At 39.9% G+C, this 24,836-nt stretch overlaps 1 protein-coding gene across 11 annotated transcripts in view; it reads left to right on the top strand.

The window, feature by feature from the left end:
* The window catches only part of AFF3 (ALF transcription elongation factor 3), a 579,079-nt gene that overhangs the window by 384,671 nt on the left and 169,572 nt on the right, over positions 1–24,836 (top strand). For all 11 annotated transcript variants that reach the window (XM_063649229.1, XM_063649227.1, XM_063649228.1 and 8 more), the window contains one exon: positions 7,808–7,859. In XM_063649229.1, coding sequence (XP_063505299.1) covers positions 7,808–7,859 — 52 coding nt within the window. The remainder of the gene's footprint in view (positions 1–7,807; positions 7,860–24,836) is intronic.

The following is a 24,836-nucleotide window of genomic DNA, read 5'->3' as shown; positions in this document are numbered from 1 at the left end:
TCAGCCTCCCGAGTAGCTGGGACTACAGGCGCCCCCCACCACACCCGGCTAATTTTTTTATATTTTTAGTAGAGACGGGGTTTCACTGTATTAGCCAGGATGGTCTTGATCTCCTGGCCTCATGATCCGCCCACCTCAGCCTCCCAAAGAGCTGGGATTACAGGCGCGAGCCACCATGCCCAGCCTGGATCCTTTTTATAATATTAACATGATTAATTATATTAAAATATTAAAGGAGAAAAATATGATTGTTTCAATAAATTAAGAAAAAGCATTTGATAAAATTCACTATACATGATTTACAGGAAAAATAGCAAATCAGGAATAGAAGCCCACTTCATTAACACAGTAACAGTATCTGCCAAAAACACTCGAAACAAGCATCCTATTTAGTGTTGAAACATTTGCAGCATTCCCCTCAAGATGAGGAACAAGACATGAGTTCCACTTTTATGCAACATTATACTGGAAATCCTTGGTCGAGGCAATAAACTAAGAAAAAAAAGTATCTGTTAGAAAGGAGAAAAACATTCATTTTCTCAACTTATATTGTCTATGTAGAAAACTCAAAAGAATCTACAGATGATTAGGATTAATAAGAAAATTTAGCAAGATTGCTGTATACACAATTAATTTCATTTCCCTACACTAACAACTGAAAATTATAGTTTAAAACAACTTTTAATATTAGTATAAAAATATAACTTACTAAGCAATAACCCTGTCAAAAGATGTGTTAAGACCTCTGTGGAGAAAATAACAAACTATTGAAATACGTTAAGGAATATCAAAATAAATGGAGATGCCTAATACCAAGTACATGAATTGGAAGATGCAATGTTGTAAAGATACAAGTTCTCTTCAGATATCTATAGATTTAATACAGCTCCAATCAAATTTCCAACTTTTGGGTATGTGGAAATTGACAAACTGATGATACTCAAATTTGTACAACAGATCAAAGGGCTAAGAATAGCCAAGATGTTCCTGAAGAGCAAGGTTGGAGCTTTTCCTTATGAATATTTTTAAATATGTGTTAAAGCTAAGTAATGAGGGCAGTAATAGACAAACTGAGCAATGAAAGCGCATGAGTAGAGACCCAGAAGTAGATCCACAGGTGTAAGAAAACTGGACTCATGGCAGAGATGATGATGTAGATTAATAGAGAAAGAATGGACTTCAAGTACCATAATAACTGGTTATTTCTAGGGAGAAAAACGAAACTAACTCCTACCCCACACCATATACAAAAACCAATCCAGGTATTTTTTAAAAATCAGTAAAAGTATATACTTTTAGAAGACAGTATAAAACATTTTTCTGATGTTTTTCTTAAATCACAAAAAGTGTCAAATAAAGAAAATTATCTATAAATTTGAGTACATTAAAATTAAGAACTTAACATTATCCAAAGATAATAGAAAAAATAAAAAGGCTAACACTGGGAAAAGTTTTATTGTTGTTGTTGTTGTTTTGGTTTTTTTTTTTGAGACGGAGTCTCGCTCTGTCGCCCAGGCTGGAGTGCGGTGGCGCAATCTTGGCTCACTGCAACCTCCGGCTCCCAGGTTCAAGCAATTCTCCTGCCTCAGCCTTTCTAGTAGCTGGGACTGCAAGGCGCCCACCACCACGCCCGGCTAATTTTTTGTATTTTTAGTAGAGACAGGGTTTCACCATGTTAGCCAGGATGGTCTCGATCTCCTGACCTCATGATCCGCCCGCCTCGGCCTCCCAAAGTGCTGGGATTAGAGGCATGAACCACCGCGCCCGGCCAAGTTTTATATATATATTGAAAAGTTATACACACACACACACACACACACGTGACTATATGTATGACTCTTATTGAGACAATAAAATGTTCCTATGAATAAGAAATTAATACTATAAAATAATTTTTAAGAAATGACACAGAAGAGCAAGTACAAAATATTTACCTCATTAGTGCTCAGAGAAATGCAGACACCACAACAAAATTTTATTCTACATTATTAAATTAGAAAAAACTTTAAAACCTTGATCATAACAAGTGTTGGTATGGATGTGAATCAGTTTGAAGTCTCATATATTGTCTGGGGAGTGTTAATTTGGAAATCAGTTTTGGATTCCCTGCTAAAGTTGGCCATATGGAAGTCTTAAGGCCCAGAACTCCTAACATGTGCATGAGGAAGGGTGTTCATGAATGTTTGCAGTTCTATTGTTCATGATGGCAAAAATCTAAATGTCCATCAGGAGAAGAACAAATAAGAAACTGGTGTATCTATACAATGAAGTATTGCACAGCAGTGAGGATGAACAGTCTGTAGCTACATGCAGTGTGATGGCTAAATCTAAAATTCCTAACACAGCATGATAGAAGTGAGTCTCAGAAGAATGCCTAGGTATGACTAAAGTCCTATGAAGTTTAGAAACAACAATGACCAAAAAAGAGTTAATTTATTAATACATACATAGGTGGTTAAAAAGAAAAAAAAACTCTCCAGAAAACAAAGAGAATGATTAACACATAATTCTTTTTTTTTTTTTTTTTTGAGACGGAGTCTCGCTCTGTCGCCCAGGCTGGAGTGCAGTGGCACAATCTCGGCTCACTGCAAGCTCCACCTCCCTGGTTCATGCCATTCTCCTGCCTCAGCCTCCCGAGTAGCTAGGACTACAGGCGCACACCACCACGCCTGGCTAATTTTTTTGTATTTTTAGTAGAGACGGGGTTTCACCGTGTTAGCCAGAATGGTCTCAATCTCCTGACCTCGTGATCCGCCTGCCTCAGCCTCCCAAAGTGCTGGGATTACAGGAGTAAGCCACCACTCCCAGCCACAATTCTTTTACCAATAGCTGGTGGGAAGGGTGGGAAGAGATGGGAGCCAGTGAAGGCACTTTTGATGATGTTCCATCCCTGGCCTGGAAGGTGTTTTCACAGTTCATTCATTTTAATGCTTTGAAAGTGTCTATATACATTTCATGTAAATATACATTTTATGTTCACTAAATACGTGCTCTATTTAACAGTATTTTAGGGAGAACATAACCTTCACTTGAGACAAACCTGTGACGTGGTAGAACATAACAATGAGAATTCATTTGACATAAATGTCGGTAACATTTGCATTCATTCCACCTTAGTGACATTCCCTCCTGTTCAGGTCTATTCAAGCTGCTTTGTTCTTTAGTGACTAATATTTATATTGTCACAATATTGCAAATTCTCATTATTGGTTTATAATTTTTTACTTGACCTATAGGCAAGACCAAAAATTAAATTATTAACTAAATTAATATTAAGGAGGATGACTCAATAATTACTGAACAGAGTACGAATATTTTAAATCTTGGTGATATAAAAGGAAAGACATGAGTGGGGAGGTGGGAGGGAAGGATAGATGGGTGAGTTTCCTCATTTTACATGGTATAAAAGAAAAGATACTGTCGGAAGGTGATTAATCAAGAGAAATAAGATTAAATATATTTAAAGTTACAAATGCCCACTAGAGGCACTAAAAGTAATAACAGAACTAATAAAAATTATAAGGGAGGGGAGAATATTAAATACCTTGCCTCTTGTCTTTCATATGAGAAATCATTAGGCACCGTCTAAAGTTAGTACATCTAGAAATAAAAACGCATTGGCTGGGCACGGTAGCTTACACCTGTAATCCCAGCGCTTTGGGAAGCCAAGGAGGTTGGATTACTTGAGGCCAGGAGTTCGAGAGCAGCCTGGCCAACATGGTGAAACCCCGTCTCTACTAAAAATATAAAAATTAGCCGGGTGTGGTGGCATGCAGCTGTAATCTCAGCTACTCAGGAGGCTGAGGCAGGAGAATCATTTGAGATTACCCAGGAGGCAGAGATTGCAGTAAGCCAGGATCACACCACTGCACTCCTGTCTGGGCAACAGAGTGGGACTCCATCTCAAGAAAAGAAAAACACATCACTTAGACTAATCATTGAAGGGCTAACAGAATTTAAAATAAAAGCAAGCAAAGTCATTACCTTTTCTTTTCTGTTCATTTTTTTAAAACCATAAACATGGATTGCTTTTAATACAACTGTGTAGAAATGTTGCAGTATATGGCCGGGCACGGTGGCTCACACCTGTAATCTCAGCACTTTGGGACGCTAAGGCAGGCAGATCACAAGGTCAGGAGTTGGAGACCAGCCTGGCCAATATGGTGAAACCTCGTCTCTACTAAAAATAAAAACATTAGCCGGGCATGGTGGCAGGCACCTGTTGTCCCAGCTACTCAGGAGGCTGAGGCAGGAGAATCGCTTTGAACCCAGGAGGCAGAGGTTGCAGTGAAGAGAGTGCACCACTGCACTCCAGCCTGGGTGACAGAGTGAGACCCTGTCTCAAAAAAAAAAAAAAGAAAAGAAAAAAAAGGTTGCAGTATAGCAAAACTTCCCTCTGCAGAATTCAGTTTAATGCAGGATTATTTTGATTTCCTTTTCAAAAAACATATTTAGTCCCTATATGACACTATTGATGGAAAGTAAGATACTCCAGCAGTGCAGTCCATTTAAATGTTTAAAGAGCATGAATTCCACATTATTTATCTTTATGCTCACAAGAGCAACCAACATAGAAGTCCTCTGTACATTGAGTTAAAAAGGTAACTGTTATAATTTTTTAAGTGACCTATGTGAGTCAGCAAGCTGTTTCATACCTCAAACTGTATATTTCATCTCACTGTCGAGGGTACCTTAAGCATCTTTTCCCACTGCAGCATGGGATTCTGTATTAGTGACAGGGCATCAGAACAGAAGACACATACTGAGCACCGAGTGTATGTTAGGCAATGTTGAAGGCCCAGCCAGACAAATATGGACTGTCAAATTGAAAGTGTATAATACAAATAGATACATAGATTTTACATATATTTACATATATACATATACATTTGCATATATAGTTCTTTCCGTGGCTCATTTCTTCCCCCTCTTCCTCTCTGTAATTGTATTTCCACATGTAAAATGGCTTCACTGCACCCAGCTTATTAATGACCAATGCAGGTTCCCTCCCAAAGAGACCAGTGTGAAACATTGGTCCATCATGAAATATCCGTCATGAAAACGGCTGACACAAACAGGAGGACCCTGGACAGCTCTCTTTGGATGGTGGGGTAGGTTGGGGGGCGGGGTGGGAAACATCTCCTGTGCACCCAACTAAAAAAAAAAAAAAAAAAAAAAAAAAAAATCGCACTAATGTTCTAGAATGTTCCATTACATTCATCATTTTCCTTTGGGTCCTAATAAAGAGACCATAATTTTCCCTTGGGTCCTAATAAAGAGACCATAATTCTCAATGGTGTATGCACTTAAACATTTCAAGTTAACTTCAGAAATTTCATCACCTAAAATTTCAAGATGTTGGGGGAAGCTTTGTGCTTTATTCTTTCTGAAGGACAAAAATAGTTTTAATCCCATCTCATTCCTGACCAGCTTACTTTTCCCCCAAGAAAGACAAATTCATTATCAGCACTGAAGTTGCTGAGAACACTCCCTCTCAGACTGTTCACCATGTCCTGTTTGGCCCCACTATATCCTTCCTATTTGCCAGAACGTATTCTGTTTGCCCTGTTGCCACAACGTAAGTGCTGCTAAGAGCAAAGATAATCAGCTGCGTGTCTGTCCCCATTGCTGAAGACTCGGGCAGCATTATTGGTCAAGGCAAAACATATTTCTTCAAACATCCAAACAATGCCTTCATTTTTATTTTCAATTTCCTGTTTTCTGACATAAATTGTTTGGGAATTTTACCATTGCCTGCTGCTTCCAAGCCTGCTGTTTTACATTCTTTAAGATGGAATGTGGTGACTACTGGAGGCTAGAGACTGGGGAATGTAACCAGTTTCACCAAATTAAAGGAGGTTGGGGGAAAGGATCCATATATTTGAGAAAAAATATACTTCCATTTAGTTTTGTCTTATATAATGCAGGTGTTATAACTCCCTATTTTAGGATTACAAGAGGGATTGTGGTTGGTCCATGGAAAAAATGTTTCTGCAAAGTACTAAATTATTTTCCAGCACTGAAGCCAGTTGAACAGGGCTTACTTGCCTCCTAAATGAGTGCACCACAGACCTTGCCTGGAAGACAAAAGTAAATATACAAGAATGAGCTTTAAAGCAAGTTTATTAATTTGCTACTTTAGCCTTTATTCCAACATAGTTTTATATGTATTGAGGCCCTGCGTAATCGATGTTTGTTATCAAGGCAGTTAAAATAGATTTTGTGGCTTTTTTGTTTTTCCCCCTCATCTGACCAGTTTTCAGCCAAAGTCCCTCATAGCTGTTCTGGCACTGGATAAATATCTGAGATAGATGTATGAACTGTAGAAACTGTGTCTTCTTTTTCTCACAACTGTTTATTCCTATAAGAAAAAGAGAAGGTCCTATAAAGTTTGCTTTTGAGTTCAGTTTGGGCAATACCTTTGGGATATGTTCGTTATGTAATTTAGCGAGTCATTCCTGGGACTAGGTGACCACAAGCTAATGTTGACAGCTGACAAAAGGGGTATGGTACAATGTGTCAGCCTAAGGACCTGAGCAGTAGACCAAGGGATTCTACAGATCTCCAGGCCTGACTTGAAAGAGCACAGCAAACCAAGTTACTACCACAGTCCTATTTCTTGCAACTCACAGCCTTCTCTGGGGTGTATTGGCTCTGCACAACCATCAAGAAACACACGATCCCACAACTCTCAGTTATCAGTGACTTCTTCCATCTCCAAGCCTCAAGGAAATACAAAGAAACTCCTTACAAAATGAGGATGCATGGTTGAAACCACCAATTGATTAAGGATTAGGAATTACATTAAGCCTACTGCAAACTACAAGAAATGAACTGGTTCCAAGCTCCCCCAACTACATACAACTCGTTAATTCCTCAGTGATCACAGCCCACAGAAGCATTTCCTTAACTAGCCTTTCAGATGGTCAGAAAGGATTTCTGGTTTACATCTCATTCTGCTTTAAGCTTGGGGCCCCAAAACCTGCCACCAGGGCTTTCCATGGTATATAAAATAGGGGGATCTTGGGACCTACAGTACAACCTCAGTGTTCGGTAAAAATTCTCTCCTCCTGGCCGGACATGGTGGTTCATGCCTGTAATTCCAACACTTTGAGGGGCCGAGGCGGACAGATCACTTGAGGTCAGGAGTTCGAGACCAGCCTGGCCAACATGGTGAAACCCTGTCTCTACAAAAAATACAAAAATTAGCCAGGTGTGGTGCCAGGCGCCTATAGTCCCAGCTACTCGGGAGGCTGAGACTGGAGAATTGCTTGAACCCGGGAGGTGGAGGTTGCAGTGAGCCGAGATTGTGCCACTGCACTCCAGCCTGGGCGACAGAGTGAGACTCTGCCTCAAAAAAAAAAAAAAAAAAAAAAATTCTTTCCTCCAAGTTCTGAACAGCCTGACCTGGTTTGGCTTGTGTTAGCAGAAGCAATCAAAGTTCAAAGTGCCTTGGATATAGAATGCTAATGGATTTATTTCCTGAAATTTTCTGTAAAGTGAAGTGGAAGGAAACAGGTTCCATCTGTAAGATATTCATCTTCTGGCGAAGTCTCCACTCCAAGCCTCTGGTTGTTTGCAAATAGCTCCTCAGTACCTACTCACAGATTTGTGCCTGGGCAATTGCATTGCAGAAAAGAAATTATTTTGCAAATGCGGTTCTCAGACAATAAAAGATGTTTTAAAATCCTCCTGCTGCACATTTTGAAAGATTGTTAATAGGAGCATGGAAATATATTTAATCTCTCTTAAATCTTAAAGACTGTAAGACTCATATGTCGGTATTTTTTTCTGCTTCCTTTTTAAGAGAAAGGTGATGCAGAGCCAGAGAGCCCAGACAATGGCACATCGAATACATCGTAAGTCTCTTTCATTTTTCTATCAGAGATGCCTGTTCTTAAATATGCCTCATAAAATGAGATAGTGCAAGTATCTTGTAATAGTAATAATGATGATGGAAGGAAGCCCATGGTTCTCTTTTCTCATGATAATGTCTTTCTAAATGCTTTGGGTGCAGATGCATTTTGAGGTCTTTTTTATGCTTTAGCAGAGTAAGAGGAATCTTGAAAAATGCAAATGCTTCTCTTTATGAAGTAGAAATGTAATGAGATTTGAGCATGTATGCTGGGGGGATTTGGTTGGAGACTTTCAGCATTGTCTTAAGAATTGCAGAACTTTTCACACTTAAACTGGGAGGTATGCTGTCCCACACAGCTGTGCAGTTACAAGGTCATTTCAGAAGCTTGCCGTCTGCAACCTCACCTTGGAATTATGTGAAAAGTACAATTATTGATATCTCTGGAATGTCAAGAGTTTATTTTTTTGAATTAACAAAAGCAGTTTTAAAAACATAAGAAAAGGCCCTTATAAAACATGTGCTCCTCACTCTGTGTTTTGTCTGTTTCTTCTCAATATTCAAGGAATCCAAATATATTTTTACTGATTAATTTGATGCCAAATTGATATACCAACATTTAAATTAAAAAATTCATGAGCTAACAAGTGACTTTATTTTAGCTCCATAAGAGTCAGTAACAGGTTTGCTCCTTAAAAATCTTTATTTTTATCACTTATGAGCAGTGGCATGTGTTTTCTTATTATAAGATAGGCTTTGTGAATTTATCTGTATGGGGATCAGGATTTTAAAAAACAGCATTTTTTAAGTGCTGTTGATTGGAAATCAGTTTGTGGTAAAATATTGAGTGTCTTATTTTGTCCAAAATCTGTTTCTTGGTCTAGAAAGATCCTTTGGCTTGAATAGGAGAGCTATGTATTTCATCAGAGATACGATTATATGTTTGTCTTTCTTAAGATACTTCCCTAAAAGTTTAAATAGTTCCATTGTCCTGCTTTCAGATGATATAATGAATATGACTGGTCTTAAATTGTTAAAATATTATTAATTTTTAATTTTTTGTGTTGTAAAATATAATGGGAAAGTCTTTTGATGCCATCTGGAGGCATTCTAGAGAACTGAAAAGGGTAGAATCATTGAAAATTCAGTTCTTTTGAGTAACAGTAGAAACTGCATAAAAATTCATGCAACCAGAATGTAAGCTATTTGGGGGAAGTTGTATTTTTTAATAAATTATTTTATAAAAGTTTTAATCATAGAAACAATTTTTTCTAATTCTTAATAAGGAAATTATTTTAAAGACTGACAAAAAATATACAAAGTATGTTGGAAAGTGACTAGCATCCTACATTTAATTTTACATAGTTAAAAATCACATTCAGTAGGCACCCATTTGGTTAAAGCAGTTGGATGTGCTTTTAAAGTTCTCCTTCCCTTACATATTTCTAAAAAGTCCATTCCCGGCCAGGCTCAGTGGCTCACACTTGTAATCCCAACACTTTGGGAGGCCGAGGCAGGCGGATCACTTGAGACCAGGAATTTGAGACCAGCCTGGCCAACATGGCAAAACCTCGTCTCTACTAAAAATACAAAAATTAGCTGGATGTGGTGGCACACACCTGTAATCCCAGCTACTTGGGAGGCTGAGGCACAAGAATAGCTTAAACCCAAGATCATGCCACTGTGCTCCAGCCTGGGTGACGAAGTAAGACTGTCTCAAAAATAATGAATAAAAAAATAAAAAGTTTATTCCCTAAAAGCACTGGTTTGCTTTACTCTGTACCTTATTTCTTATAACATCTATGAAAATAGGTAAGTTGGCCGGGCACAGTGGCTCACACCTGTAATCCCAGCACTTTGGGGGGCCAAGGGGGGGGCGGATCATGAGGTCAGGAGTTCGAGACTGGCCTGACCAACATGCTGAAACCCCATCTCTACTAAAAACACAAAAAAAATTAGCTGGGAGTGGTGGCGCGCACCTGTAATCTCAGCTACTCAGGAGGCTGAGTCAGGAGAATCACTTGAACCCGGGAGGTGGAGGTTGCAGTGAGCAGAGATCGCACCACTGCACTCCAGCCTGGGCAACAGAGGGAGATTCCATCTCAAAAAAGAAAAAGAAAAAAAAATAGGTAAATTGTCTGAGGAATTACTTTTAAACCCTCTGGAAATATAAAAACAATGGGAGCTTGAAGCATCACCCCATATTCCTGCCTCTTTGAGCAAAACAGTTTCTTAGGCACCTGCCTCTTAAACTAGAAATAACAGGTTTCCAGCATCTCTCCTAAGAATGGAGAATTCTGAACTTGAAACCGCTCAAGAGACCTCTAACAGAGGTTCTGTTATAGTTGGGTATGAGGTACAGTACGTTACAGATAAAGAGTGAGATTCAGGATGCCTTTGATTTGTGTAGTATTTTACATTCTTATGTGCAGCATCTATCTGAGCTTTTTTAGGTAGGTAGGATAGAAACAATATCCCCATATTATGAATAAGGAATCTGAGGATCAGAAAGGTCACTCCAGGCCAGGTGCGGTGTCTCACACTCATAATCCCAGCACTTTGGGAGGCCCAGGTGGGTGATCACCTGAAGTCAGAAGTTTGAAACCAGCCTGGCCAACATGGCGAAACCCCATCTCTATTAAAAATACAAAAATTAGCTGAGTGTGGTGGCATGCGCCTGTAATCCCAGCTACTGGGGAGGCTGAGGCAGGAGAATTGCTTGAACCTGGGAGGCGAAGGTTGCAGTGAGCCAAGATTGCACCACTGCACTCCAGCCTGGGCAACAGCATGAGACTCTGTCTCAAAAAAAAAAAAAAAAAAAAGAAAAGAAAAAGAAAAAAAGAAAGGTCATTCCACTGAAGTGAGGAGTTAGAGCATAAACCTTCTGATTTTTGCCCATTTTCTATACCAAGAGGGGGTGTGGGTCTCAAGAGACAAACTAAAGCATGCGTCACAATCAAGTAGGAAAACTGGGAGCAGAGGATTTATTAAGCGGTAAGCATACTGGTTTGGTAGGGCCACCAGGGCAAAGTACCAGCAAGTAAGTGGCGAAAGTAACAGAAATTTATTTTCTCATGGTTCTGGAGGCTGGAAGTCCCAGTCAGGGCGTCAGCAGGGTTGGTTGCTTCTGGGAGATGTAAAGAGAGGAGTTATCCCCCGCCTCTCTCCTTCACTTGTAGGTGACCGTCTCCTCCCGACGTGTCCTCACGTCGTCGTCTGTCTGTGCATGTCTATCTCTGTGTCTGTTTATATAGTCAGCAGTCATATTGGATTAGGGCCCACCCTAATGACCTCATTTTCACTTGATTACCTCTGTAAAGACCCTGTCTCTAAATAAAGTCACATTCTGAGGCACTGGAAGTTAGGATTTCAACATATAAATTTTGGGAAGAAATAGTTTGGCCTGTAACATTAAGGGGCAGAGTAATCAGAGTGATTCAGAAGTCAGGTAAACAGAACCAGGGGTACACAGATTTCTGAAAATGGGAAAAGGGGAGACAGTCTAAGTAAAACATGAAACATAATAGGCTCCATGGCAGCTGCAGGAGTGGAGCAGAGCGAAGAAAACAGGGCTAGCAAGCATGGGGCACTGGGAAAGATGCCTCTCTCATATTCATGGTGTGGTGGAACCAGTGTGGCTTCAGTAAGGCCTATACATCCCTCTGTTTGTATAACTCTATGACCCTGGGTCACTAAAGCCATTATATGGGCTTAAATTGTAATACAAGGTTGGGAGTCTACAAACAGAAGAGCTTATTTCCTAAGGAAGCATCTTTCTTCATGGCCTCCTTTAAAAACAGGAGATCGATCATGATTGGTTTCAGATGGTCAATGCTTGGCAGCATGACACAGTCTGGACAACACCTGAGTAATCCTTCAATATATATTATTTAGTGATCCTATGAGCATTCAGGGCAATGAAAGGAGTGATTTAATCTTAACATGTACGCACACACAAAAGCACAACTTAAAATGTCTGTGACAGACTTCCAGTTATATTAATGATGGCAGAACTTATCTTAGACTAACTCTGTTGCAGATAGCTGCTACAAACTCTGGACAAAATACTTTTGTTAAAAAAAAACTATTCGTAGTCTAACTAAAAGAAGACAGAGAATGTAGGAAATTTGATCCTTGAAAGAGGGTCATTTGATCCTTGAAAGAGTGAGAACTACATTTATATAGCTTCTCCCATGAGGACATGCCCCAGTCCACAAAGAACAATTAGAACTCAAGGAGAAAGCCACAGCTGCAATGGCTTGAGGTGTCAGGGGATAGAGTTTAGGGCTGCCAGAGTGGCTGGGAATTGAGTAAGTCACAGAAAGAAAAGAGCCATAAAGAAGAGAGCCCTCCATTCTGTATATAAATTTCCATCAATCCTTGAATAACCCCTAAACTGCATATGTGTGGGGAATATGCCAATGAGCGTAGTGGAAAACAATAACTAGAAAGCCAAAAATGCTGAGCAGAGATTTCAGCTGCTGCCTACCACCTACAGCTACTGCCTACAAAGTTCAGAATCTGAATCCCACCCAAGTTAGAGGGGCTTGGTAAATGCCTCAGATTTTCTATTGAAACCCCAGAAGGGGGGTGTGCTTTCAGAATAAAGGAGTCACCATAACATTAAGGGCAAAACCAAAACAGATCCTTCCTAACAAAGTATAACACTAAGTATCCAAAAGCCCAAGCTAATCAGCTAGAGATTTTATTGCCTGATAGAACAAAAAACAATCAACACTGTTTAAAAAAAGAGAGTTTGGAATCTCTAAAACAAAATTTACAGTGTTCGTTATCTAACCAAAACTTAAAGGACATATGAGTGGGAAAATGTGACCCATAATCAAGAGAAAAAATAGCCACTGTAATAGATCCTGAGGTGACCTAGATATTAGAATTTTCAGACAAGAATTATAAAGCAACTACTATGATATGTCCAAGGATGTAAAGGAAAACATAGTCATCATGACTGAAAAGAAGGAGAATCTCAGCAGGATAATGGAAACCAATAAGAATAACCAAATGAAAACTCTGGAACTGAAAAATGTAACATTTGAAATAAATGAAGCATGGAAATGAAAAAATAATCAGTAAACTTAAACTCATATCAGTAAGAATTGTTCAATGTGAAAAACAGAATAAAGATTAAAAAACAATCAACAGAGCCTCAGTGAATTGTAGGATAATATCAAGTAGTCTGATATACGTGCATTGTGGTGCCAGGAGGAGAGGAGAGACAAAATAGACCTGAAAAAATATCTGAAGGAATAATAGCTGAAAACTTCCCAAATTGGATGAAAACATTAATTTATAGATTCAAGAAGCTCAGCAAGCTGCAAGCAAGATAAACACAAATAAAACTACACCATGGAACATTATGGAAAACTAAACAGAAAAAGAAAATCTTTAAGACAGCCAGAGAAAAATAATATACACAGGGGAACACAGATACAATTAACTGAAGAATTCTCATCACAAATATGTAATACAGTGCAAAGGCATCTTTAAGGTGCTGAAAGACAAAAAGAGAAAAAGAAGAACTGTCAAGCCAGAATTCTTTTTTTTTTTCTTTTTTTTTTTTTGAGACAGAGTCTCACTCTGTCCCCAGGCTGGAGTGTAGTGGTGTTATCTCAGCTCACTGCAACCTCTGCCTCCCAGGTTCAAGCAATTGTCCTGCCTCAGCCTCCTGAGTAGCTGGGACTACAGGTGCGTGCCACCACGCCCAGCTAATTTTTGTATTTTTAGTAGAGACAGGATTTCACCATGTTGGCCAGGATGATCTCAATCTCCTGATCTCATGATCCGCCCACCTTGGCCTCCCAAAGTGCTGGGGTTACAGGCATGAGCCACTGCACCCAACCCAGAATTCTAAATAAGCAAAAATATCCTTCAGAATTTACAGTAAAATAAAGACATGTTGGGATGTATAAAATATGAGAGAATTCATTTCCAGTAGGCCTACACTACAATAAATTGACAAAGAAAATTTGTCAGGCCACAGGGTAATAATATGAGATGGAAGCTCAAACCTACAAGAAGAAAATATTTATAGGAAACAATAAATATATGGGTAAATCTTTTTTAAATTAATGTAAGAATCAAAATATTATTTTTTGGGATTTGTGATGTATGCAGATGTAAAATATATAACAAAATAGCACAAACAATAAGGGAAGGCAAGTGGAATTTTACACAACTGCAAAGTTTTTACATTTTATGTGAAGTGATATGACATTAAATCTAAGTAGACTGGGGATGAGATAAAGATGTGTGGTATAATACCCAGAGAAACCACTAAAAACAAATATCCAAAAGCAGCAGAGCTAAGAAGTCATTGTAGGAATTAAAATAAAATACTAAAAAATGGATTAACATAAAAGATGGCAGGAAAGAAAGACCAGAAATGAAAAACAGAAGGTATCAATAGAAAACAAATTGAAAAATAGTAAACCTGAACCCAGTCATATTAGTAACTGCGTTAAATACAAATGGACTGTCATAGTCCATTTAGTGTTGCTATTACAGAATACCTGAGCCTGGATGGTTTATGAAGAAAAGAGGCATCCTTAGCTCGCAGTTCTGCAGGCTGTATGAGAAGCAGGGCACCAGTATCTGCTTGGCTTCTGGTGAGGACTTCTATGCTGCATCAAAACATGATAGAGAAGGGCAAAGGGGAAATGGGCAGGTGCGAAGAGGGAAACCTAAGAGATGGTCTGGCTTTATAACAACCTACTCTTCCAGGAACTCTTCCATCTCCTCTAGAGCTAATTTGTTATCTCAAGAGTGAGAACTCACTCACCTTCAGGGAGGACATTAATCTGTTTGTGAGGCGTCCACGCCCATGACCCAAACACCACCCTCTGGGCCCCAGCTCCCAATACCACCACACTGGGGATCAAATTCCAACATGAGATTTGATGGGGACAGACAAACCATATCCAAACTATAGCATGGACTGAAAAAACTCCAATTAAAAGGAAAGGATTATCAGATCAGCTACAAAATTAAGACTGCCTGCTGTCTACATGATAACGTACTTTATTTATTTATTTATTTATTTTTGAGATGGAGTCTCGCTCTGTCACCCAGGCTGGAGTGCAGTGGTGTGATCTCAGCTCACTGCAAGCTCCGCCTCCCGGGTTCACGCCATTCTCCTGCCTCAGCCTCCCAAGTAGCTGGGACTACAGGCACCCGCCACCACACCCGTCTAATTTTTTGAATTTTTAGTAGAGATGGGGTTTCACCATGGTCTCCATCTCCTGACCTTGTGATCCACCCACCTCGGCCTCCCAAAGTGCTGGGATTAAGGCGTGAGCCACCACGCGGGGCCAATACGTGCTTTAAATAAAACACAAGTAGGTTGAAGCCATAAGACAGAAAAGATAAACTATGTAAATAATAAGCATAAGAAAGTTGATGTGACCATATTAATGCTACCACATAGACTTCAAGACAAAGAGTATAAGATGCAAAAAAGGACATTTTATAATACTCAAAAGGTCACTGGTAAATTCTCTGAAAACTTTAAGATATATTTATATCAATGGAACACCAACAAATGAACTAACACTCTTGTACAAACTTTCAGAAAATAAAGGGAGAAGGAAAACTACCCAATTTATTGTATAAGGTCAATACAACCCTGATACCAAAACCTGACATAAACTGGATAAGAAAAGAAAAATATCATACGATATCCTGTCAATGTCTGCACAAACACTGATGCAAAAATTCTTCACAACATATTAGCATATCTGATTCAGTGATGGCTGAAAATAATGTAATTCACTATGACTAAGCAGGATTTATCACAGGAATGCATGGTTGGTTTACCATTAGAAAATCACTTAATGTATTCGACTATACGAATAGAATAAGGGAGAAAAACCACATGGTCATCTAAATAGATGCAGAAAAAGCTTCTGGCAAAAGGGAACATCCATTCATGATTTAAAAAGAAAAAAAAAACACTCCCAGCCAACTAGGACTAGAAGGAAACTTATTTATTCTAATGATGGCCATCAGAAAAAGAAAAAAAAAAAGGCCGGGCGTGGTGGCTCACGCCTGTAATCCCAGCACTTTGGGAGGCCAAGGTGGGTGGATCATGAGGTCAGGAGATCAAGACCATCCTGGCTTAACACGGTGAAACTCCGTCTCTACTGAAAATACAAAAAATTAGCCAGGTGTGGTGGTGGGCACCTGTAGTCCCAGCTACTAGGGAGGCTGAGGCAAGAGCATGGCATGAACCTGGGAGGCGGAGCTTGCAGTGAGCTGAGATCACGCCACTGCACTCCAGCCTGGCCAACAGAGTGAGACTCCTTCTCAAAAAAAAAAAAACTGAAAAACCTACTGCTAACTTCATATTCAATAGTGAATTTCCAAGCACTTCCTCCTAAGATCAGGATACAGCAATGTTATCTACCCTTATCACCTCTATTCAACGTTGTCCTGGAGGTTTTGGTCAGGCGGTAAGGCAAGGAAAGGAAGTAGTAGACATAAAGATTGAAAATAATTACTGTTTATGGACAAAGTCCTAAGAATCTAAGGACTACTACTAAACAACTGCTAGAATCAGTAAGTAAACTTGTAAAGGTCAATAACCAAAAATCTATTGTGTTTCCATTTATCAACAATAAACAATTGGAAAATGAGATTTAAAAAGCAATTCCATTTAAACTGACATAAAAAACATAAAAACTGAATAAATGTAGCCAAAGACGTGTAAGACTTGTATAATGAAAATTACAAAACATTTATGAGAGAAATTTAAAACCTAACTAAATGGAGAGATGTTCATGAATTGGAAAACTTGATAGTGTTGACATCTCGATTTTTCTTATCCTGATCTATAGATTCAACACAATCTTGATCAAAAGGCCTGCAGGACATTTTTATAGAAAATGGTTTTACAGATTCTAAAATCTTTATAGAAAACCAAAAGAGGTAGCCAAAACAATCTTGAAGAACAACAAAGTTGGAGGCCTTACGGTACCTGACTTCAAGACTTACTGTAAAACTAAAGTAATTTAAGACAGTGTGGCACTGATACAAGGGCAGACAAATAAATCAATGGAAAAAATAGTCTAGAAATGGATCCACACGGATATGGTCAATTGATTTTCCTCAGGCACCAAAGCAGTCCAGTGGGGAAAGCCGGGTCTTTTCAACAAATGATGCCAGAGCAACTTCTCAGGGGAAAAATGAATCTCATACCACACACAATTGAGATGGAGCATAGATCTCAATATAAATGCTAAAACAACAAAGTTTCTAGAGGAAAACAGAAGACAGTATCTTTACAACTAGGAACAGACAGAGATGTCTTACAGAGGTCGCAAAACCACACAACATGAAAGAAAATTCTAATGGATTGGACTTCATCAAAATTTAAAGATAACTGCTCATCAAAATGAAAAGTCAAGCTACAAACCGGGAGAATATATTCGCAATACATGTATCTGACAAATAATTTGTATCTAGAATATATAAGATATTCTGACAATTCAATGACAAAATTGTAAATTTCTTAAATGGACAAAAGCTTTGAACAGACAAAAGAAGATACACAAATTGGCCAATAAGCAGATGAAAGGGTGCTTTTCACTAATAACGTTTATTTTAGGGAAATACAAATTAAGCCACAATGAGATACCACTATACACCCACTAGAATGGCTCAAATTAAAAAGACCGATAACACTAAATCATGGTAAGCGTATGGAGCAATTTAAACTCTCATGCATTGCTAGTAGGAGTGTAAAATGGCCTAACAATTTTTGAAAACTTTGTTTCTTATAAATAAACACACACTTATTGCATGATCTAGCCATTGCATTTGTAGGCATTAGTACAGGAAAAATGAAAAACATATTCATTAAAAAGATTGGTGCAAGAATATTCATAGCTACTTGATTCATAACAGTGCAAAACTGAACCCCAATGTCCATCAACTTGTGAATAAACAGTTGTGGTATATTCATACAATGGAATATCTCTAATCAAATAGCAACAAACTGCTCACGCCATAGCATGGATCAATCACAGAAGCTTATGTTAAATGAAAGAAGCCAGACACATAAGAGTGTATACTGTAAAATTTGCTTTATATGAAGTTCAAGAAAACAGGCAACAGGGGTTGCTGTGAGAGGCTGGGGATTGATTGGGAGTTGCCATGATGGGATATATATATATGTATATACGCATATATATATATATATATATTTTTTTTTTTTTTTTGAGACAGAGTCTCACTCTGTTGCCCAGGCTAGAGTGCAGTGGCGTGATTTCAGCTCACTGCAGCCTCCGCCTCCTGGGTTCAAACGATTCTCCGCCTCAGCCCCCGCAAGTAGCTGAGCTTACAGGTGAGCACCACAATGCCCAGATAATTTTTGTATTTTTAGTAGAGATGGGGTTTCACCATGTTGGCCAGGCTGGTCTCGAACTCCTGATCTAGTGATCCGCCCACCTTGGCCTCCCAAAGTGCTGGAATTACAGACATGAGCCACCACACCCAGCCTATGTATTTATATATGTATAATATATATATAAATAGTTATGTGACAGCTTTTTTACCTGATAATAATTAACCTGTTTTGAACACTTACCTTAACAAGGTACAACTCTTGGCACTTGACATGTTTTATCCCCTCTAACCCTTACAGCAATCCAGTAAAACTCCCGTTTTACCAGTAGAAAGAGGCGAATTAATGTCCCTGCATTTATTAACTTAAAGTGGCAAAGCCAAGATTTGAACCCAAGATTCAGATCCTAGAAGCCAAGCTCTTAACCACTGTCCCATTCTTCTACTATCCCAGAGCTCTTATATTGTTTCTCTAGAGACAATAACCATCTCAAGAAGATCAAGTAATTGAAATAATGCCTGAAAAGCAGTAGGTCAACATCCTGCTAGACTGTTGCCTGTACTAGAAAAATTCTAGGAATAATGAGCAGATGAAGATTTCCAAGATTCTGTGAAGGCCACAATTTGGCAGGATCACTGTGCTTGCTCAATCCACATTTACCACCACTGAAAATCCACTCTCAAGTCAAGGGTCAATTACACAGGCTTGTAGACAGATCCCAAGAGCATACCCTTCTACATTTGTAGATAACCCTCAATTGTACAAAATAACTATAGCCTTAAAGAATAAATGAAGATTTGAGGCTGGGCGCAGTGGCTCACACCTGTAATCCCAGCACTTTGGGAGGCCGAGGCAGGCGGATCACGAGGTCAGGAGATCAAGACCATCCTGGCTAACATGGTGAAACCCCGTCTCTACTAAAAATACAAAAAAAATAGCCGGGCATAGTGGCATGTGCCTGTAGTCCCAGCTACTTGGGAGGCTGAGGCAGAAGAACGGCGTGAACCCGGGAGGCAGAGCTTGCAGTGAGCCAAAATCACACCACTGCACTCCAGCCTGGGTGACACAGAGAGACTCCATCTCAAAAAAAAAAAAAAAAGATTTGAAATGACCTACATAAATCAGAAATAGGATTAAACACAGAGTGTTGAACTCCTCGGAGAAAAAAATAAACAAAATGAGGCAGAAGGAAAATGATTCAGCCAGGTGTACAGTAGAAGACTTGGAAACTATTATAAGCTCAGACCACATTATAAGTCTTATAACTATTATAAGCTCAGACCCATGAAATGTTCCTTCTTCAAAAATTAATATATTCGTTGGAATTAATATATGGAAAGTGCCTGTTTCCTAATAGGCACTAAATAAATCATTGTTCCTCCTGTTATAACAATATTCATAACTTATAAAAGCTATAAAACAGCCTCATGTCTGCAGTTGGTACTGATCAGAGCTTTACTAGAATTTTTCTCTTCTTTTTTAAAAATAAAAAGTGGAAAACTAAGAATATGTTAAGGATGGTAAAAACAAAAATTAATAGAAAGTTTTAAAAGATCTCATGAAGCTAGAGCTGAGGAGGAGAAAGACTGAGTGGTCTACTCCAGAGATGCCAGCCACAGTGAGCTCTTCTCCAAGGGCAGGACCTTCTTCGAGAGTAGGACCATCAGCAAGAAGCGTGTGGCTTTACCTCTCCCCAGAGTGAAGGATGCAGGTCCTGCAGGAGGCTGAAGAATTCACCTCCACCACTGACTTCTATTTCAAAATGTCTTGGAAGATGTGAGCACCACAGATTGGTGGAGGAGGTCTGGATGATGCCCAAAGGCTCTTTCCAGGTACATAATGTGCAACTTGGAGTCATATATAAACACGCAAAGTGCAACATGTTCATGGCAGTGTCCCTGCATTGATATAGTATTCATTAAACATTTTTCATTAGCTCATTGTAGCACTATCTTAGAAAACATTAAATGTGGAGGGAAAAAATACAGAGGAACAATTGTGTGCTAAACATATAAAGAAATCTATCATTTATGCAAGTGCATTTAACAATAAGGTTACACAGACTGATCATAGAGTAGTGTCTGGAAGTTGAGAGCTCAAAGTTGATTTGAGAATTGTTACCAAAAGATTTTTTTTTTTCCGGAGAAACTTGAAACCTTCCTGATACTTATTTTGGCTCTAGCAATACATGTCTAAAATGATGAACTGTGGCTGATCTTTTAGTCTGTGAGGTGTCTGTCCACAGAGACCTCCTTTTTGTATCTGTTTAAGTGATTTGCCACAATCGTTTCGGCTAAGAAAATGAAAAACCTAGCATACAGCCTTTGTCTAGAGAAAGTTGGCCAGGTCCTGTTTCTCCAACTATTGGATACCAAGAATAAAAAATAAAATAGGAAGGGCCTCTTCAAGTTCCTCAGACCCCACCTCATTAGTTAGAATCACAAATTAGACTGGAGGCCTGCAAAGGGGCATGGCATATTCAATGAATAAGGAAGGAAGACTTTGACCAGCCTTCTCCTACCAAGGTGTCAGCTTTGGGCTGGGGAGAGTTACTGAAGGAGAAGAGGTGAGGAGGAAAGGTCAGTTTCACCTGAGAGGGCGATTAGGCGTTGTTGTTGTATTTGTTTTGCTCTCAGAATAAAACACTAAAACATAGGAATGTCTGTTGGAAATGATACCTCATAGAAAAAGACTGCAAACCCCATTTTCTGTGTTCTGGCACCACATTGGAAGGTCTGGGGTCCCAGAGGTCGTAAAAGAGAGTTTATAAAATTAGGGAGTCTGGCTGGGTATGGTGGCTCACCCCTGTAATCCCAGCACTTTGGGAGGCTGAGGTGGGCAGATCACCTGAGGTCAGGAGTTCAAGACCAGCCTCACCAACATGGTGAAACCCCGTCTCTACTAAAAATACAAGAAAATTAGCCTGGCATGGTAGCGGGTGCCTGTAATCCCAGCTGCTCAGGAGGCTGAGGCAAGAGAATCGCTTGAACCTGGGAGGCAGAGGCTGCAGTGAGCTGAGATCATGCCATTGCACTCTAGCCAGAGCAACAGAACAAGACTCCATTTAGAAAAAAAAAAAAAGGGGGAGTCTATATTCCCCTGTCTCCTGTTTAATTGCCCAGGGCCCACCCTTTGTCTTCTACACCCAGGCTCCTTCCAAATGTACCTTTCCTTAGGGGGTTATCTAGGTCAAGGTTCCTCAAATATTTTTTAATTTAATTTTTAAAAATTTTAATTGTCTGTAATCCTAGCACTTTGTGAGGCCGAGGCAGGCTGATCATGAGGTCAGGAGATTGAGACCAACCTGGCCAACAGGGTGAAACGCCATCTCTACTAAAAATACAAAAATTAGCTGAGCGTGGTGGCGCGTGCCTGTAATGCCAGCTACTCGGGAGGCTGAGGCAGGAGAATCGCTTGAACCAGGGAGTCAGAGGTTGCAGTGAGCCGAGATTGTGCCACTGTGCTGCAGCCTAGAAACAGAGCAAGACTGTCTCAAAAAAAATAAATAAATAACTCTGGCAAAATACACATAACATAAAATTTACCATCTTAACCATTTTCAAGTGTGCAGCTCAGTGACATCAAGGATTTATACATTTACATGTTGAGCGGCCGTCACCACCCTCTCCTTAGAACTCTTTTTTTTATCTTCCCAAACTGAAACTCTGTACCCATTAAATAATAACTCCCTGTTCCCTGCTCCTCCCCATTTCTGGTAATCACCGTTGCTGTCTCTTTACATTTGACTGCTCTGGGGACCTCATATAAGTGGAATCATACAGTATTTGTCCTTGTGTGTCTGGCTTATTTTCCAAACTGTAATATCCACAGGATTCATCCATGTTGCAGCATGTGTCAGAATTTTCTTCCTTTTTAAGGCTGAATAATATTCCATTATATGTACAGACCGCATTTTGTTTATCCATTTATCTGTCAGTGGACACTTGGGTTGGCTCCACCTTTTGGCCATTGTGAATAAGGCTGCTAGGAACATGGGTTTACATTATCTCTTTGAGCCCCTGTTCTTAAGTCTTTTGGCTATATACCCACCTCAAAACTTTATAACCTACACAGTCAGAAGTACATTTTATACCATATCCTTTCTGAATGTGTGTACTGAAGCAAAAGTGTCGCAAACATCACCTACCATTACTCTGACATTTTCTATTCTTCATATTTTTAAATGCAGGTCACAATTGCACATGTTCACTTTTGTCAGCCCCTGTTCACAAAACACAATAGAGGTTACTGACCAACTTCTGAGATGCTTTGTGCCAAAGGAGTGAGGAAGGAGAAGGAAATGACGTGCACTGGGCCCTGCCATGTTTCTAGCCCTGGCCTAGTCACTTTGTGTAAATGATCTCTGAAAGGTGGGCTCATCTTTCCTCAATTTACAGATGAGGAAACTGAGGCTGAAAGAGCTCAGCCAGTGAGTGTCTCCCTACACAGGCCCTTCCTCTGGTGCACGCTGCCAAGAGGCAGCTAGAATATATGGCTCCCTGAAGTATTCCCCTTGGAGAAACCGAGAGCGTTCCAGTAGGACCTAGGAAAGTTTTAACCCAAAGAACTGACAACCCAGAATATTTTAGGACCCATTCACAGGTTCAACAAGTAGGCATTTGGAATATATGTCATGGGAGAAGGGAAGTTTTCAGTGACTTCAGTTAGACCACATAAGCAATGGTTTACTTCAGTTGTGATTAAGGTGGGGAACAGTCTCTGGAAGCGAGTTTGGCCCTTTTGCAATGAGCTCTTCAGTCCACAGATACATGAGTTAAGGAACTTCAGCTACTCTATACTCACCGTGGCTTTAACAGATGCCAACGTTTTTCTGAGGAGTCGCCTGGGCTGTGGGAGAGGGTGGCTCGTATTACCGTATTTATTTACTGCAGCAAGCAATCAATAAATATTGCCTGACATTAACAGACTGCCTGTGCTTCCTCCCAATGTTATCTTTAATGAATCCTCATGCTCTTGTGTTGAACTGTTCCTAGGATTGAGAACATATTACTTATTCAATAAGCAAGTACAGTATGAATAAATGAAGGAATGCAGGATACTACAAAGGATGGTTGGAACACATGCATTCGCTGTGCATCTTCTTTCAAAATACCATCAGCTGGATTTGTTCTCCCTCTTCCTTGGATTCTAGTTGAGATGTAAAACCTCCTAAATGCCGAGCTTGCATATTTGCACACTGAAGCCCTCCCACCTTCTACCCCTAGATCACAGGTTCTCTTTGCACCCACATGCCTCTAATGCTGACCCTTTCTCAGGCAGCCTGGGACCATGAAGATACTTCGCATGCCTTAGATGCCTATTTTGTACCAGGCAGTCTACTGGACGTGTTGTCTCATTTAATCCTCATAACGATCCAATGAGATGTATTATTACATTATTACATCTCGTATTACAGAAGAGAAAAACGAGGTCTCAGAGAAGTGAGTTGGCTCCTGGAGGGGTTTGCAGTCATGAGCCGCAGAGCCAAGATTCCGACTGGGTCTGCCTGCTCCAGAACCTCTTGGAGACACCGCACGCGGCCTGGCACAGAGGGCACATGAAATGGGAGAGATGTTAAGGAAGAAACCCCATTTCTGAAGAAAGGGCTGGTATTTCCCTAAAAGCCCTTAATATCTGCCCTCCCTCCCTACTGTCAAGAGAATTGCATCTTGAGGCTGTGAGGAGGCTGGGGAGGAACGACAGGAGGAAGCCTGGCTCCTGTCGCTGAGTGAGCCTGGTATTTCTGTGCAGTGATGGGGGCCTTGGAAACCGCAGGGGCTGCAGTCTGGGATTCATCTGACATTCCGAGTAGCTGGCAGAAGTCAAGTGACAGCTTCCCAGCCTCGTCCCACCTGCTCACCTCAGAGGGCCTTCTGCTGTTGGCAGAGTGTATTTTAGTAAAGCTGTGCTCACATGATCCTGCCAAAGCATGTAAAATATGTTAGCCTCTGCCTCCAAGGTTCTACTGCAGAGAATTCCACCCCCGCTTTTAACTTCTTAAATGACTGAAATATCCAAAGGGACAGGGAATGTGGAGATAATGGGCAGGTGACCAAACTTTCACATTCAGGCAGGCACTCACCTTTTTATGTCAAAAAAGGCTATTCTTGCTTTAAAAATAAGGATTCCATGGGATTTCAAGGATTTAGTTAGAATACTACAGGTGTTGGTATATCATGATTAAGAGGTAACAAATACTGAATACTGGCCAGGCACAGTGCCTCACACCTGTAATACCAACACTTTGGAAGGCTGATCACTGGAGGTCAGGAGTTCGAGACCAACCTGACCAACGTGGTGAAACCCCATCTCTACTAAAAAATGCAAAAATTAGTCAGGCATGGTAGCGCATGCCTGTAATCCCAGCTGCTTGGGAAGAAGCTGAGGCATGATAATCCCTTGAACCACGGAGGCAGAGGTTGCAATCACCCGAGATGGCAACACTGCACTCCAGCCTGGACAATAGAGTGAGACTCTGTCTCAAAAAAAGAAACAAAAAACAAATACTGAATACTGTGTGCCAGGCTCTGTATTAAATGCTTTATAAAAATAAGGGTAATAGTGTAACAATTCTGCAGGAACAATAAGTGTAAACTGAAACATAGGATCACCCTATAGATGAAT

The sequence above is a fragment of the Pongo pygmaeus genome, chromosome 12 (genome assembly GCF_028885625.2).
Source record: "Pongo pygmaeus isolate AG05252 chromosome 12, NHGRI_mPonPyg2-v2.0_pri, whole genome shotgun sequence".
Taxonomy (NCBI): domain Eukaryota; kingdom Metazoa; phylum Chordata; class Mammalia; order Primates; family Hominidae; genus Pongo; species Pongo pygmaeus.
The sequence above is the reverse complement of the archived record's forward strand: the minus strand, read 5'-3'. Positions and strand labels throughout refer to the sequence as shown.